Raw genomic sequence first — 17410 nt, 5'->3', positions numbered from 1 at the left:
CATTAGCCAAGAGCAGGTAGGAAGCTGAGGTGGTAAAAGTCTATGCTAACAATAATCATGTTGCTTCTAAGAAATTCAATTTTCCGTCACTATGCAGATGAAAACACAGGCCACATTCATATATGCTCACAGCTTCCCCATGAGTCTCTAAATACCTCAGTGATTCATGATCAAGCTTTTAACTTTCAGAAACTGTTGTAGAGTACCATGCATTGCTCCTTAACTTTGTTTGTACTGCTGGATCATAACAGAAACTATTACACTAGTCAGAAGCAGGCATTTTATTTTGGGGTAACACTGAGGCAGATTACAACTTATTTGAATTTCCAGGAATTATTCCTGATCACATAAGTGTGAGTTAAAAGCTCATCAATGACTTATTTTCAGGTAAGAGATGAAATAGAAAATCCATAGAAATGATCCTAAGAGCTGAAATTTTCCTAGAACAAGCCAACCTTCTTTCTGTGAACTCAGTCTCACCCCTTCACAATTTCAATAAAATTCTTTGGCCAAACAAATATATCTATATAGTTCTACAATTTTTCTTTATCAGTGATAGTAAAGTCAGAATCAATTGTCACTTTCAAATAATTTTTAATATCCATTATTTTTATTACTTTTATGTGCTTCATATTTCTAGTTTCATTGATTGTATACACGCAAGACAAGAGACAGAAGATTTGAAAAATTTTAAGTCTGTTAGGAGTTTCTGAGTAACATAAAGACAATGCCTTTTTTTCTAATTTCAATTAATCACTTTTATAGTAAGAATATGAAATGTGTAGAAATTATGCTGAGATGTAATATTTTAAGTTCACCACACAGCTTTCCCTTATAGTAGTACTTATGTTAAGACAAAAGCCAAGTATTACCTACCCGTAAATTCTTAATCTGCAGTGTTCCTTGCTCTTGGATGGATGCTCTTGGATCTCTACCCAGAAAAGTAAATCCTTCCTTTAACCAACTAATTACAGGAAGAGGATCACCAGTGGCTTTACATTTCAGTAAGGCTGTACCATCGACTCCTAGAGACTGGTTTACTGGGCCTTGAAGGATTATAGGTGGAGGTCTATCTGTCAGAACTAAAAGATACACATATATTCATGTTACTTTAACTTCTATGTATAAAGTGGTATTGCAATACTGACAATAAAGTAATGTTCAATCTCCATAGCTATGTAGTATTATTTGTACCTTCCTTTGCATAATTAATAAAAATTGTATATTGCCTAGCTATACATACACACATGTGTGTATTATAAATAGTATAGTACACACATTTAATATAAATATATACATATACTCTACTAAGACCATATTATTATTGTTTATAACTTACTTTGAATGAACTGTAATTGAAACAACACTTGAATAAATTCTGATATTTTAGAAGAGCATTCTTTATCAGTATGCTTAATTATATTGAAATTAAAATGAAAATAGGAGTAGCCTAAAGCAGTCTTTTGTAAATGTTCATTTCATTACTCACATGCAGGTTTACGAAAGCCCATGAAATATATATCTTTGCTTTTCTTATAAACATATACTTGAGATATAAATATATACATATATCAGCTGACACATTTAACAATTTTTATTAGCAGATGTTAGTTGTAAGAAGAGGTTTTATTGTGACATATCCCTATATACATATGATGTATTTCCATCCAACAGACTCCTCTCTCCCTCTTCCTTGCCCTTTCCTTGCTTCATATGCAGCCTCTCCATTGGACTTTCCAGATCCTACGTTTATCTGCCCTTGAATAGACTTTCTTTTTACTCTATCTTTTTACCAGACATTAATTGCAAAAAGGAGTTTCACCAGGGTAATTCATAAATAACTAAATTATAACTTACTCATATATATTTGGACATTCCATCTTCAAATTACAGTCATTATTTACAATGATGTTATTTAATGGATATCCAAAGTAAGTTATTCAAGTAAATAATAATATGTGACTCCAGTTGAAATGAAAAAATCAGTTTTTCTGTGTATTTCAATTCCTGGATTCATTTTGGTAAATGTTTCCATAATTTTATGCATGTTTATTTCAGTGTGCTCTTATATGACATTCGGTGGCTCTACACTCTGTGGTTTCAGAAATATTTGAAAGTGATTTTAAAAGCACATCTTAACCCTTAATGGTTGATCGAAATGTGGAGATAAATGGAGGTATGGTTTTGCTTAGAACTCCTGAAAAGAAAGGGACATTGGAGTTGGTTCTCTCTCCCTCCTTCTCTCTCTCTCTTTCTCTCTCTCTCTCTCTCTCTCTCTCTTACATACACACACACACACACACACACACACACACACACACACACGCACACACACACATATGAAATTTTTTCTTAGCAACTGTGATGAGAAATACTTTCTTTTCTCAAAAAAGACCATCTTGCATTACTATGTACATACTTTATTTTTTATTTTCTACATTTTTATGTACCAACTTTTTTTGGGGGGTGGGGGTGGGGGTTCCAGTTGTGGAGCCTGAACTCTGGGCCTGGGTGCTGTCCCTCAGCTCTTCAGCTCAAGGCTAGCGCTCTACCACTTGAGCCACAGCACTGCTTCCGGCTTTTTTCTTTTTGCTTATGTAGTGCTAAGGAATCGAATCCAGGGTCTCATGCATGCAAGGCAAGCGCTCTACCACTGAGCCACCTTCCCAGCCCCTTTACCAACTTTTATAAATACCAGTTTATATGACTTTTTCCTAATCTTCTTATGTCATCTTTATGGCATTATTTCATAGATTTGGTTAAGAAGTCATTAAAATTATCAGACATTTAAGACTTTCCATGAGAAAACCAACCAATTACAATTTAATTTAGAGGGCACAATGTAAGTCTTCTGCACATCAAGAAACTGTGGATTCCAGTCAAACTATATAAAATCCTAAAAGCACAGTCAATTTCTTGTTACTCAAAAGCCCATATTAAATGTTATTTCATTATTTTACTTCAAAAGTAAAATTTGAATCTTAGAAGAATGCTGGAGTATAATATTACAATAATTTTGGCATGCATGACAATAATTGAACCAATATAAATTCAATTTGACATTTTTACCTATTCTCGTTTCCTTATTAGTCTAAATAAAAGGCCAAGTAGAATATATTATTAAGAAATTGTCAATTTGGGGAGAAAATAGCTCTTCATTACCAAAGTAAAATTTATCCAATTTAAGTATTGCTACTTCACTTCAAATTAAATACCTATATAGAATTCCAGTAACTTTTTATCATTTGCATTTATTGTCATATGTCTGAAGTCATTAGATGAATCTAAGGGTTTTTCTCTTCTTTTTTTTTCCTATCTAAATGAGTAGCTCATGGTCTTTTGAATGACATTGATCAATAAGGTAATTGAAAATCTCCTGGCCAGAAGGAATTTTCAGTTTCAAGGATGTTATGGGTGAAAGATGACCAGAGGTTTCCATGACATTAAGGCCAAAGGTTAAATGAACATTTAGGGTTTTCAGTGATCTGTGAACAACACCAGGTCTTCTTTAACTATGCATTATAAATCCTCAATAAACCTTTCATATGAGTATGCTGTGACATTTATTGTTAACAAAAGATACAGATACAGATCGTGTTCTGTTTGCTTCATCAATAGAATTTTCATTACAGTTTTACATACTCTGAGGAAAAGATGCAGCAGACAAAAAAAAAGAACACTGTTAAGGCGCTGAAGAAAATACATTCTAAAGGTGTATTTTGAGATATGTGCCTTGAAATGTCACTAGCATAAATATCATTAAACATAGCTCCTTTAATTTCCATGATCATTTTCACCTTATGTAAAAGTTTCAAGTAAAAATAGTCCTAGAAAATGAGTGTTAGGGCAAAAAAATCTAACAACAAAAACATTACTGTAAGCAGAATAGCATTTGTTTCTCAGATTATTACGCATATCTTTATTCTACAATTGATTTTCAATTATCTCAAAATTGCCTTAGAGCATAAGAAATGTATGTCCAAAATGAAGATTATATGGCTGACATACTGCTACATCATTAATTAAAAAATCATAACTATAAGTAAATGCTGAAGTCATAACCCAATATGTCAATTTACTAGTTAAAAATTATCATATAATTTGATGTGCACATGATGCCCACAGGTTTATTTTTACTGTTGAAATTCATACTATAACCTCCATTCAATGTTTCTGAGAAAGCATGTTTACTTTTCAATTATTTACTTAGGCAAAAATCTATGTAGAAATATACTAGTTACTATCCAAGTTATTGTAACAAAATGTTGAGGGCTATTTTAGTCTTCAGAAATCTCTTTTTTTTTAGGGGGGGGGTCCAGTCGTGGGGCCTGAACTCTGGGCCTGGGCATGTACCTCAACTCTTCAGCTCAAGGCTAGCGCTCTACCACTTGAGCCACAGTGCCACTTCCAGCTTTTTTCTTTTTGCTTATGTGGTGCTGAGGAATCCAATCCAGGGACTCAGGCATGCAAGGCAAGTGCTCTACCACTGAGCCACCTTCCCAGCCCGTCCTAAGAAATCTTAAACTTGGTCAGCTCTTTTAACTGTGTCCTGTAAAGGAATGCCAGAATAACTCCAAGATGTTATCAAATGTCATAACTTTAAAAAAAACAACAACTTTCCTCTTGCAGGAGGTGGGGGGGTTGAGGGGGGAAAGGCAGGAGGGGGGTGCCAGCAACGCCTGTAATCCTAACTTCTCAGAGCACAGGGACAACTCCCAGGCCCAGAGTTCAAGCCCCACTACCTACCAAAAACAAACAAACAAACAAAAAAACCCAAACTTTTCTCTTGATCTAATCACGCATGATTGTGACTATCCACCAGTCTCATGAAACTTTTGAATGACATGGAGATTTTTAATCTAATTTACCTATTTTGTTGTCTACATTATCTTATACATAATTATTTGTTAATAATTAATATAATTAAATAATATAATTAAACTATATTACCTGATACATTATGAATTTATAAGAAAGAGCTTAAGAGTACGGGGTGGATGGATAAGAAATAGTAATTGAGGGGCTGGGAAGGTGGCTCAGTGATAGAGCGCTTGCCTTGCATGCATGAGGTCCTGGGTTCGATTCCTCAGTACCACATAAGCAGAAAAAAAAAAAAGCCGGAAGTGGTGCTATGGCTCAAGTGGTAGCGTGCTAGCCTTGAGCTGAAGAGCTGAGGGACAACGCCCAGGCCCAGAGTTCAGACCCCACAACCGGACCAAAAAAAAAAGAAATAGTAATTGAGAAAATGAATATGATAAAGTATGTTATGTGAAAGTAGGGAAATATCACATTGTACAATTATTATGCACTAATGTAAAAACACATTTACGGTCTGGTTTCACGAAAGTTCTAAAAGAATTTAGATTATAGCCTACATCTTAAATACTATATTTGAAACATTTTATAGTAATTTGTAATAAAACTTAGTCCTTGGACCAAATAACTTACTGTCCAAGTATACATATCTAGACATTTTGCTCAGATAAAGTATGAGAATCTTAATACAGTTATTCATTATTTTTTATTCTGTTAAAGAAATACAAAGGAATAAATAAACACAAATCTTGCCCAAGAAAAGGGAAATTTCTCATTATTGTTACAACCAGTTGTATCTGCAGCCAATGTTTGTTTCTCTATTTGTATTCCTCACCCATTGCTGAATCAGGCCATGTTGTGTGCAGAAACTTGAAAATGCTGCTTTGCTATTCATTTTAAATACCGTCTTAACCTACATGAAAACTTGAATTGTATGAAAGATATTGAAATTTTACCAGTAAAGAAGGGAACCATAGAGAATATAAATCAGTGCTTTTGTATCTCAGAAGACAGCATGAAGGGGGGAAATAATAAAAACTTACAAGTAAGAAAAACAAAATGAAGAATTTTCATTTAAAACATCCAGTAAGAGGGAATAAATCCATGTTCAGAGATTCATAAGATATATAAATCCCTCTAGTTATCAACTGTGCAAAAAACACTGCTAGAAAAAATTATCCTTTTCAGATTTTACTAAATATGTATCTCTGTTATGATTCAAAGTATATATGCACAAGTAAAGAAGTGATCATTTAACTATTCATCAGTACTTACAAAGCTACTTAATGTAACTTAGTAAATGTATAGTTACAGAATTAGGCATGTCACAATGTGATTAGCTAACCACAAATTCATCTGTTTTACTAATAATGTTAAAGATGATAGTGCTTTCTCCTCAGGTAAAATAAAATTATTGGTATTTGCAAGAAGCAGTCATATATAGCTTGAAATTAAATAAAACTGGATAGATTGCACTTGTAATCACAGCAAGTACCATGTCAGCTTCTTTAAAATAATATCCTATGATATATTGAAAATAAAAATTTCAACCCATTGTAACAATGAGATGTACAAGACACTATATTGAAAATGAATTTTACAACTTTGGGTGGGGAAAGAGAAGTTGGGAAGGTAGGGAGGGGAGGGATAGTAGGGGAAAAACAAAGGAGGGGGTAACAATTCTCAATAGGAAATACACTCATTATCTTACTCATGTAACTGTAACCCCTTTGTACAGTAGCTTTACAATAAAAATATTTTTAAAAAGCATAAAAAATGACAAAAAAGAAAATGAAAATTTCCTTTTAATGCTCTTTTAAAAAAAACCATATTGGTAAATTTTTAATGGTATTGGTAAATATTGGAAAGATAAGTATTGGTATTCCAATATTTAAATCAGAGGCAATGAGAAATTACTAAAAGTTTTACTTTACCTAGAGTCAAATACAAATGACAAACGTGAACTTAAATGATTAAACAAATTAAAACTTCCACATGTGTATATCTTGAAATTAAAAAAAATCATTTTTCATGAGACAATCAGAAATGAAAGTATCTCACCATCAGTAACCTCCAGTTGAGCTTTTGCTAAAATGCTCCCAGCCACAGTTAGGGCCTGACAGATGTAGTACCCCGCGTCCGAGCGCTGGATGTTGGTAATGGTGAGATCTCCTGTTGGCGACACCGAACATCTACTATTGGGCTGCTGGGGCTGGTTTGGAAAAAGTAGGTTCTGTGGAGACAAACACAACTTCGTCAAGATTCTTTTCCCACGTGGAAGGAAAAATCACGATAACAACAGTCATTAAAATTACAGGAGTATGGTTGGAAAAATAAAACATACAGATTAAAAAATATATAGTAATTAAATGATTGTAGGTTACATAGTGGGCTTGACTGGGAAAATGTTTCCAGATTGTAGTTTGGACTTTACCAGGTCAGCACGATTAGCTTAAGGAAGGATCCTCTGTGTTTTGTTTTTATTTTTATTTTTTGTTTTTAATCCTGAATCTTTTTTAATTTTAATTTTTTGATTACTTTAAAATACTCATAGATTTTCTTTGAGAGCTCTGTAAATTTCCATCCCTTTATCCAGTATATATTGATCAAATCAGGGTGATTAATCTTTATTTCAGCCATTTAGTCCCTGACTTTCTTCTACTTAATATCATTGAAACATTATTTTCAATCTATAAAACAAGTAGGATAATCTTCACATAACTTGACTCCTAAGACACTGAGGCTCTAATCTGCAGAGTAACTGTATATGTGATTAATAATCTGTACACTAATAAAAAATAAAATATAATTGCTGCTTGATTATGTTTAATACTATTGGGACAACTGAATGTACCCTAAAGTCATTAAAAAACACACCTCTCAGACTGACACAGACAAATCTTCTGTTATAAGGTTGAACAAATCACAGCAGCTTCCAAAAGAGCTATGACCAGTCCATGCAAGGTTAAGCCAGTCTTTGAAAACCAAAATATGGTATGGAAGTGCTCTGAATGTGTGTATGTTACCCCCAAGAACATAATAGTATTATTTTATTTTCAAAATAAAATTTAATATTTTATACATCTCATTAAAGCCCACCATAGATCTTCTACAGCCTGATCACAAAATTTAAAGTTCTTCTGTAACAGCAGTAACATTTATTTGAAAGACCTATGTTGCTTTGCTGTTGTTCAATTAAGCAAAGCACTTGGGTATCATAAATCATATTGAGATATGTGTCCAAGTTGGATTATAAATAAGGACATATCAATTTTTATGTTGTATTTACTTACAAAAAAGAACATGATAACCCTCTGGGATCGGTTTCTCGATATAGTAATTAATTTTCCAGGTTTGTAATTAAACAGTTTCAATAAGTTACAATCAGAAGGTAATAACATTCAATTAAAGGCACAAGACACATTTTCACCTTAAAATGTTTTTTACCCTTGAAGTAATACCAATGGAAGAGGATAAAATAGGGTATTAGCACTTTTCAATTACACTAAATGACTTTAATCCTGCAAATGATGTCTTACTTTAATTAGAAGCTCTTCTCTTTATTGCGACATGATGGATGTCCACTTTATTAGATTCAAGTGTGACACTATAAGCCCACTTTACATAAACATTACCATGTTATTAAACTCCTTCTAAAAGGAGAATTGTTTGTTGCTAACATGTCAGGAATGTAATTCAAAATGCTATCACCTTCCACTCAAATTTGTATTCCTCAATATGGCTAGAAATTTTCATAAATATGAAAGATAATTTGATAACAAAATAAACCTCCTGTGTAATCCAAATATATTGCAGAAATAAACCATCTAAAAGAGAAGAGGCTACGTTTTAAAGCCCCTTAAAAGTGATACTATTTCTCCAACTGTGCACTTTCCCGCAATTAGCCATTAGAAAACCAATTTACATAGCACTAATCCATCAGATGGTCTAATTCCCTCTGGATGTCTTCCTCCATAGTGGAATATCAGTCCACCTTCTAAATGATTCGTTGACATGGAGAATGACATTTGATTGAGCTTAACAGATCATTTTTATTCCTTGCTTGTATGACACAGGCAAAAGAAGATGAGTTATAAGCAAAAGGCAGGAGCTCTTCAGAGTTGTTCTTGTATTGAAATGCCAGGATATCCTATTAGTACTAATTGGCATTATCAGCACATATTGAAGAAGATGGACCATTAAGCCCAACATCAACCTTTTCTACTGATGGATAGTCACATTTGTCCATAAAAATTGGATACTAGGGACAGCGAGACTAATTTATTTTCCTTAATATCCCAATTCATGATTTCAAAGTTTACAACTGGCTTAAGCATTTCTTTTTGCTTTAAATTTCTCTCTGTCTAGTCTGTCTGTATCTCTATCTCTTTCTCTGATAGGTGGGAGGTGATTAGAAAAAATAAGACTAGATCTAATATTATAAGCATATCAACACACCTAACCAGATATTTTGTGTACCCCCCTAGAATTAATGTCCATGAAATTACCTTGCACTTTGACAAACAGAAGAAATAAGAATGCTTAAATTGTTTTGGTAATTATCTTTTCTGAAACATTAAAATTTGTGTTAAACACTGTATATTTATTGGATGAGAGGGTGATACACATTTTATCAAGCATAAAGCTTTTTGTTAGGGGATATATTTTCATATGAAATCATTTTCTTATATACATAATAAAGAAGACATTACAAGGGATATGACTCAAAACATAAATCTGAAATTAAATTCTCAGGAGTCAAATTTCTTTATATCATTATATTTACTGATAGCAAATAATGACATTTTGTATGACTTTTGTAATGTATAATAAAGTTTCACATATGTACTAGCTTATTCATATCATATTCATATCTTAGGAAAATAAAATGTTTATCCTTATTAGAGGTGGGGATTGTCTAGTCCTTGGGTCATATAAAGGCTATTGAAATCATTTGCTACACACCAGATAAATATGTTTGCTTCTCAAATGGTTCTTGTCAGCTGCCTAGAGCCTGTCTGTCTATGATTTTTGTTAAATGACCCACGAGTGATTTCTAAGTTAAATAATCCTCCAAAATATTGTCATTCAAAGGGAAAAATGGCTTTGAATTTCCAGCTTTTTAGAATATGAGTATGTGCATTTAACTATTTCATATTTCTTTATATTCACGTTAATGTTTGGGAGAATTTCATCTAAAAGAAAAATTTAAGAGTCAAGGAACTAAGAATAGAAATCTAAAAGTACTGAATGATAGAAAGAATGTAACTTTTACAGTTGACCACAAACAATTTGGATGTAAGTTGGGGCCTTCACTTTAACATACCTTCCCCTCCCTGACTATATATTTCACAATGTGAATCAAAAGTAAGGAAGGCCATTTGTCCAGCCCAACTGAGTCACGGAAATGGCTAGCTATGTCAAGGTACTGAAACAGCATGTTTGAAGAGAAATTCTAAAAAGTTCTCTAGTCAGATAGACATATACAAATTTTGGACAAGTTCTCTTAATATACCTTAAAATTTGCTTCTCCTGGAAAACTTTTCAAGATTCCTGAGCCTTTTAGTACCTAATTTTTCCCTAAGTATTAGTAACTGGTTTTTCCCTAAGGAATCCATTCAGAACTTGGATTAACAACCATGGTGAGAAAGAGTAAAGTCTCCCTTTGAGAACTGTATGTTCTTAGGGATGGTCCTAAGATTCTAGAATCAGTATGCACCTGGTTCCCTCAGGAAATACACAGTTTAATTTCAGGCAAGGTCTCAATTTTTATTAAGTTTAGGCTGGAAATTTCACTCACTGCCTGTTAGCCTAGAGGCTAAGCACTTGCTCAAATCTGGATCAAGTTCTATATGACAAAATTATTATCCAATCTGAGTTTTGGGGTAGATTATGAGAGAGCATCTGGTCAGAAAGAACATAACAAAAACAAGGCAGGTATTGGTTTGTTATAGTATGTAATACATTATTTATCAAAATGAGACAATGAAAATATTTCTTCTATTTTAAAATGGAAACAAAGTGACTTACAAAGTGACTTTACAAAGTCACTTATACTGTGTAAAACAACAGACAAAAATTATGTTTTACTCCAAGTAATAGTATAAATATTTTTTGACAAGTTCTCTTGAATCAGAGACCATTTTAAGGATTTTATAGATATTAACTTATTTAATCATTCCATCTAACTCAGTGCAAGAACGAAAAATTCTTTGCCTTCAAAAACAGCAAATACCTATGACTTTTAAATATTACTTTGTTATACTGTTTCATTTCTATTGCTATGATGCAGAATGTTTAAAAACTTACGGTGGCACACAAAGGAGGCTGTAAATATCTGATTTCCAAAAAATAGCATGTATCTTTGCTAGAAATAAAATAAATTCAATATTTATAGCAACAGAAACAAGGCAAGTTATGAGGGTCATCAGAGACTGGGGAAGTTCAGGTATGTCAGAAAAGCAGTCAAGCCTCACACTCACCTGGCTGCCTTCTTTCTGCCAAAAAACAGCTGGCTGTGGGTTTCCTTTAGTTTCACAGGGAAATGTCACTGTTCGACCTTGAGCAACAATCTGATCTCTTGGCCTAACCACAAACTGTGGAGGAGCTATAATTTAAAAAGAGAGATAATATGTAAATATCAACCACTGACAACAAAAAGAGAAGTCCACAAGTCCACTAGTAGGTGGTTTGCTTGGTGTCAGAGAGTGACTGTAATTTTGTACTTACTTTTATCTATATCTTAAAACACAAAAAGAAAGGAGCAAGAACCCTCTATTATGTGTGAGGAAAGAAGTAAAATGATTAACAGGCACACTTTAAGCATTGAATATTATAAGCCTGTGCTGTATATAGTTACATAGGAAAATAGCTTTCTTAAAACTCTAACATTTTTAAGGAAAAAAATAATGTCCTGATTTGCTTCTGCTTCTTTTTTTAACAGAAAAAAACAGAAAACAATCACAAAATCCAATATTTCCTTCCTCTAAAATTAATCTATTTGCAAATATAAATTTTTTTCTTACAATATGTACAAAACATTGTTTCACGTACAAGAATAATAGAAGGCAACAAATATGATCCCTACTTTTACAATGAGAATGAAGAGGTGAAGAGTTAAAGACCCTAAAGATTGGGCTTGGAAGGCAGCTCAGTGATAAAGTGCTTGTCTTGCATGCATGAGGCCGTGGGTTCGATTCCTCAGCACCACATAAGCAAAAAAGAAAAAAAACCAGAAGTGGCGCTGTGGCTTAAGTGGTAGAGCACTAGCCTTGAGCTGAAGAGCTGAGGGACAGCGCCCAGGCCCAGAGTTCAGGCCCCACAACCGTACCAAACAATAAAAACAAACAAACAAAAAACACCCTAAAGATTAATTTCGAAGTATTTATAATGTGGAAATTCAATATAAAGGTAATTATCAATATAAATAAATGTATTAAAATAATTCAGTTAACTTGGTTAACTTTGTTTAGCTAAGTAAGCAATAACTAGGGGAAATAATTACTATTTTTTCCTCCTAGATATTCAAGATAGAGATGAAAACCTCTGCGAGTCATCAAGAAGTTCACATATAATAAAAAGTAACACAATATGATGACAAGGATAACAAGAGAACCAAGACTATACCAACAATTACCTGTCATATGGTAAGTGCAATATCAGAGGTATACTCAGACCACTCAAGTTACAGACCATATGCTAAGTATGAGAAGACTTAGGGGAGAATGAACCCCTTGTGTTGTAGGAGCAGTGAAAGGGTTGTGTAGAAATTGGACATTAAGGGAGCTCTTGGGAAAAATCAACATTTGATCGATAAGAGGAACTGGATCACATCCCAGGTTGGATGTCCACTGAGTAACATCAAAGGAACAAGAACGTATCTAGCATGACAATGTGTAGTCTGAAGCCAATGAAGGATCTATATTATACAAACATTAGGGCAACAAAGGAAGGCTAGTAAGTCATTCTAAGGATTTTATTCTGACCTTTTCTATGCTGAGGAATGATAGATGCAAAGCAAACATTTTGGAAAGACTTAACCCTCTAATGAATATTGCATAGATGGGGTTAGCTGTGTTCAGTCAGTAAAGTCAGAAGTTGCTTTTGAATAATAGGAAAATAGAGTTGGTGAAGATAATGAGATCAAGACATGAGGAAATCTAGTGAAAAGAAAAAGACAAAAGAGAAGAGAGAAGAAAAAGGAAAAAGAAATGAAAAGAACAAAAAGATGTAAAAATCCTGCAAAGCTTCAGATTTACAATGGAGCCAAATTATAGAGATGAGAAAATGAACATTAGGAGAGTGTTACTGCAGTTTTTCATAAGGACATCTTCATTTCAAACTCACTTCCATTTAAGGGAAAACATTATGTTTCTCGCATAACTTTCCCAATCATCTGTTTCTAATTTTAATACTTGTTTATCCTAGAAAATGAAGGCCAAGAAAACAGCTCAAAACCAACTTTAATTTGTAGAACCTAGTGTACATGGAAACAATCCCAAAATTTGAACTCTGAAGAAGTAACAACACGCAATATCCAGTGAAAGCCTTCACCTGGAATTTCTTTAGTCTTATACAGTATATTCCTAAAGATCCTAAAATGGAGTAAATGCATAGTAGCCCCAATTATTATTTATACTATCAAAAATGCCCTCGATAAAAATGAATCACTAAAACTCACATTGAGGGGCTGGGAGGTGGCTCAGTGGTAGAGCGCTTGCTTTGCATGCAAGGCCCTGGGTTCGATTCCTCAGCACCACATAAGCAAAAAGAAAAAAGCCGGAAGTGGCGCTGTGACTCAAGTGGTAGAGCGCTAGCCTTGAGATGAAGAGCTGAGGGATAGCACCTAGGCCCAGAGTTCAGGCCCCACAACCAGACCCAACAAGAAAAAATAAGAATAAAATTCACATTGATTTTTTTTTTTTTTTGGTTAGTCGTGGGGCTTGAACTCTGGGCCTGGGCGCTGTCCCTCAGCTCTTCAGCTCAAGGCGAGCGCTCTACCGCTTGAGCTACAGCGGCACTTCCTACATTGATATTTTTTGTTTGTTCTGTTATATTGCCTTTTAATTCAATATATCTAACATGTATCTCAGGGACACAAACAGTAAATCCACTAAATGAATTTTTTTTTCCATCACTGTAGATAATAAAAAACTCATTCTAACAGTGTACAGAATCTAGACCTATAAATCTGTCTAAACAGAGTGTGGGTTTTTGTTTCCCTGCCTTTTTTAGGAGATTCCACGATTCTTATAACCTTTTATGTATTACTACACAATTGTACTAGATGAGTAGATACATTAATTTTGTTCTCTATTTCCTAATAGAAACGATAGCTTAAACAATATTACATAAACATTTTAGGGAAAAAAAATCTTAAAATCTATCAGGGGACAAGAATCTGGTATGCAAATTGATATAGAGACTGTTAATTTATGCTAAAAAGAGGAGTTGATTTTTTTTTAATTCAAAGCTACCAAAATCTGTTCAAGGATTTTTTTTCAAGAAAAGTATAATCAAATTTTTGTTTCAGAAGAATGCTCTGGAAGCAACAGGGATGAAAATGGGCAAGGTTGAAGGCAAAGGGGTGTAAAACCTGAGCAAAGTTGAGCTGTGAACTGCGATGTATAGCAAGAAAGAATTTCATTAGAAATCTTAAATAATAAAGATATATCACAATATCACAACATAATATTGATATACTTAAAAAAGTCCAGGAAATTGTAATTTCTTGGATGTTTATGCAGTCTTACATTTTTAATGGCCAGTCACAAAAATGCATCAGCATTCATGATATTCATTTTTAAAAGTTCCTTTCTTTTAAGAAGAAGCTAAGTGAAATGAACCCCAATGATCAGGACACAAGTGGTTTTTTCTTTCTTGCTATTGTTTCTAATGTATTTATAAGGTACCATCTGATTCTTTTGTTGCTCTGTATGTCCCTCCCCCATGGTATAACCCATGTTTTCACTGTATTTGATGTTGGTATAATTTGGGGAGCAGAAGGGAATAAACAAATTGTTTAAATAGAGATAGAGGTTGGCCCATTGCATCAATGAGATATACAAGATGCTATATCAAAAAAAGAACTTTACAATTTAGGAGGTGGGAGGGTGTAATTGTGGAGATGGGAGGGAAGGGATGGTAGGAGAAAAATGAGGTGGCAACAATGCTTGATAAGAAATGTACTCATTACCTTGTTCATGTGATTGTAACCCCTCTGCACAGTATTTTCACTATAAAAAACTTATTTTCAAAAAGTACCTTTCTTTGTGATAGTTACTTACATTGTGCCTTTATTCTAAATAAGTATAATTACTCTATATTTCTACTGCATATTCTTATTACCAGAACTTAAGCCTGTTGTATCTCAGTGTAACTGAAATTATCTTCATATTTTTTAAAATTGAAAGACAGAAAATGGGGCTGGGAGAGACTAACACTGTTGAAGCACTTGATGAAGCAAAATATTCAAAGAACACCCAAATCTCCAAAAAAGTCTGTTATAAGGTTAACTGAATTCAGTCCCACAAAACAAATTGCAACAATCATTTTTGCTTTAGTAGACAATCATTCCCTGGACAAGATCTATATTGCAATCTTCTGCAAAGGAAGATCAGTTGGAGGAATGTATTTGGAGGATTTAAAAATAAAAAATAGCACCAATATTTCTTCTGATAGCACTCTATAGTTTTCAATATTTCTGTCAGGCAACAGTGAAAACTGTTTGAGCAGACAGCCTTTGGCTGATGGTTTCAATGGGAAAGAGCAGAGAGATGTGGTATTTTATCAACACAGCACAAGGGCACACAGAGAGCTATGCATACAACTGATTTCCTATGATGTCTTTTGTTAAATACATACATACATACACACACACACAAAACACAAGTAGGTTCTTAAGATGACAATTCAAAACACACGTTTAAACCCAATAGGAACTAAAGAGATTGAAATATACGTTCCAGATGAATATTCTAGTTATAGAAGTAGCATTTCCTCTATATATACTTGTAAGAGAGAAAACTGTAAAGTACCTATTTATCTCCTCTCTAAAACCTGAAAACAGTAGATAAAAGTTCTTGTCACTCATAGGTAATAACCTACTTGCTTAATCTGTCAAGTGTTTATACCTTATTGCTTCAGCTGTAAGAAGAAATGAGATAAAACAAACAAGGAGGCACAATTTGGTGTTTAATCAACACTTACAAGTTAAAATACAATATCTCTGTAAGAAAGGTACACTGCATGATTTCCAGAGAAGTAGACCCGAATATAAAAAGGTCAATTAAGATTAGAGGTCTAGGATAGTTCTCTTGAAACTGTGTTTTGAGAATATAAATACAACACACAGCAAATTAGATTTGATTTCTGCTAAATTATGCTTTGATACTGCATTCAACCCAAGCTGGCTTCAATCAAAGTCACGCTACAGCTCTGTTATGCTAATGGCTGCTGGGGAACATGAGTGGGTAATATGGAAATCAGATGGCAGAACAAGAGGAGGAAGCAGAGGCCATGAGAGAGGTGGGCTTTGACAGAGGGGAGGAGGGAACCTTAAAGGTTAATCACATCATGTTCAAGTTGTTTCTACAGCAAAATATGACTTTCCGTGGCAGGCATTAACATGGAATAGTCATGCGACAGTTAGATACATTAGTATGTGATACAGAGTGTCTGCAGGCACACTCAGCTGTTGTGTTTCTTGGAGTATAATTTCATGCCTGGCTGAATAAACTTTAGATTCTGTAATGAACATTTGAACTTGCTGACAAACTGAAGTAGAAAACATTATTATTTTTTTGCTACTTAATATATTTTTTGTTAAATGCTACCTTATTCTGAAGGAATATTTGAAAAGTGATCTCTTCCATCTTTTTCTCAGGCTTAAGTTTGGTTTAATCATAGAATGACAAAAATTAACATTGGTTGAGTGCTTACTAAGTGTCAAGAACTATGTTCAATTTTAATAAAACATAAATAAGTGCCTAGGGAGGCATTTTTTAAAAAATTGAGTGTCTTATGTTTTAAGTTATGATGATAAATATGAAGATACATGAACTGAATCTTATGAAGGATACACAGGCTTCTTGTATAAGAGGTTAGACTAGAATGTAGGGTTGTCTTTTGTTTTGTTTCCAATTGGATTTCTTAAACACATAGTGCTGCTAGTTCAATTTTGTTCCTTCCCATCAGAATCTGATTAACTGAGGATGTGTCATGTCTAGTGTAAAGAGAAGAATAAGAGACTAAGGCAATAATTGCCATTAGTATTAATATATTGAAAAAATCAAAACATGTTTAAAGTATCATAAAAGTCTGGAATCTTATTCTTTCTATATAACCGATAAGTACAATCTGTTTTGTTTTCCAGTTTCCATTTCCCTCAAATTCGCAAGGCAAGTGCTCTATCATGTGAGCCATGCGGCCAGTGCCTTTTGGCATTGTTAAATTTTGAGGTAGGGTCTAGCATTATGGCAGGTTAATCCAGGCTTCAGTCCTCCTCCTGTGCTTCCCTGTGTTCCTGGATGTGGTCGCCATTATGCAACCACTATGTAGCTGAGAAAACAGACTCCTACCACAGGACTCAGCCATA

General features: G+C 33.8%; 1 protein-coding gene across 6 annotated transcripts in view; it reads right to left on the bottom strand.

The window, feature by feature from the left end:
• The window catches only part of Robo2 (roundabout guidance receptor 2), a 513941-nt gene that overhangs the window by 91055 nt on the left and 405476 nt on the right, over positions 1–17410 (bottom strand). For all 6 annotated transcript variants that reach the window (XM_042676828.1, XM_042676829.1, XM_042676832.1 and 3 more), the window contains 3 exons: positions 11298–11422; positions 6877–7048; positions 877–1082 (listed from right to left, as the gene is read on the bottom strand). In XM_042676828.1, the coding sequence (XP_042532762.1) occupies positions 877–1082; positions 6877–7048; positions 11298–11422 (503 nt within the window). The remainder of the gene's footprint in view (positions 1–876; positions 1083–6876; positions 7049–11297; positions 11423–17410) is intronic.

The sequence above is a fragment of the Dipodomys spectabilis genome, unplaced genomic scaffold (assembly GCF_019054845.1).
Source record: "Dipodomys spectabilis isolate Male_0828 unplaced genomic scaffold, ASM1905484v1 ptg000032l, whole genome shotgun sequence".
NCBI classification, from domain to species: domain Eukaryota; kingdom Metazoa; phylum Chordata; class Mammalia; order Rodentia; family Heteromyidae; genus Dipodomys; species Dipodomys spectabilis.
Note: the sequence above shows the minus strand (reverse complement) of the source record. Positions and strands in the feature narration are given on the sequence as shown.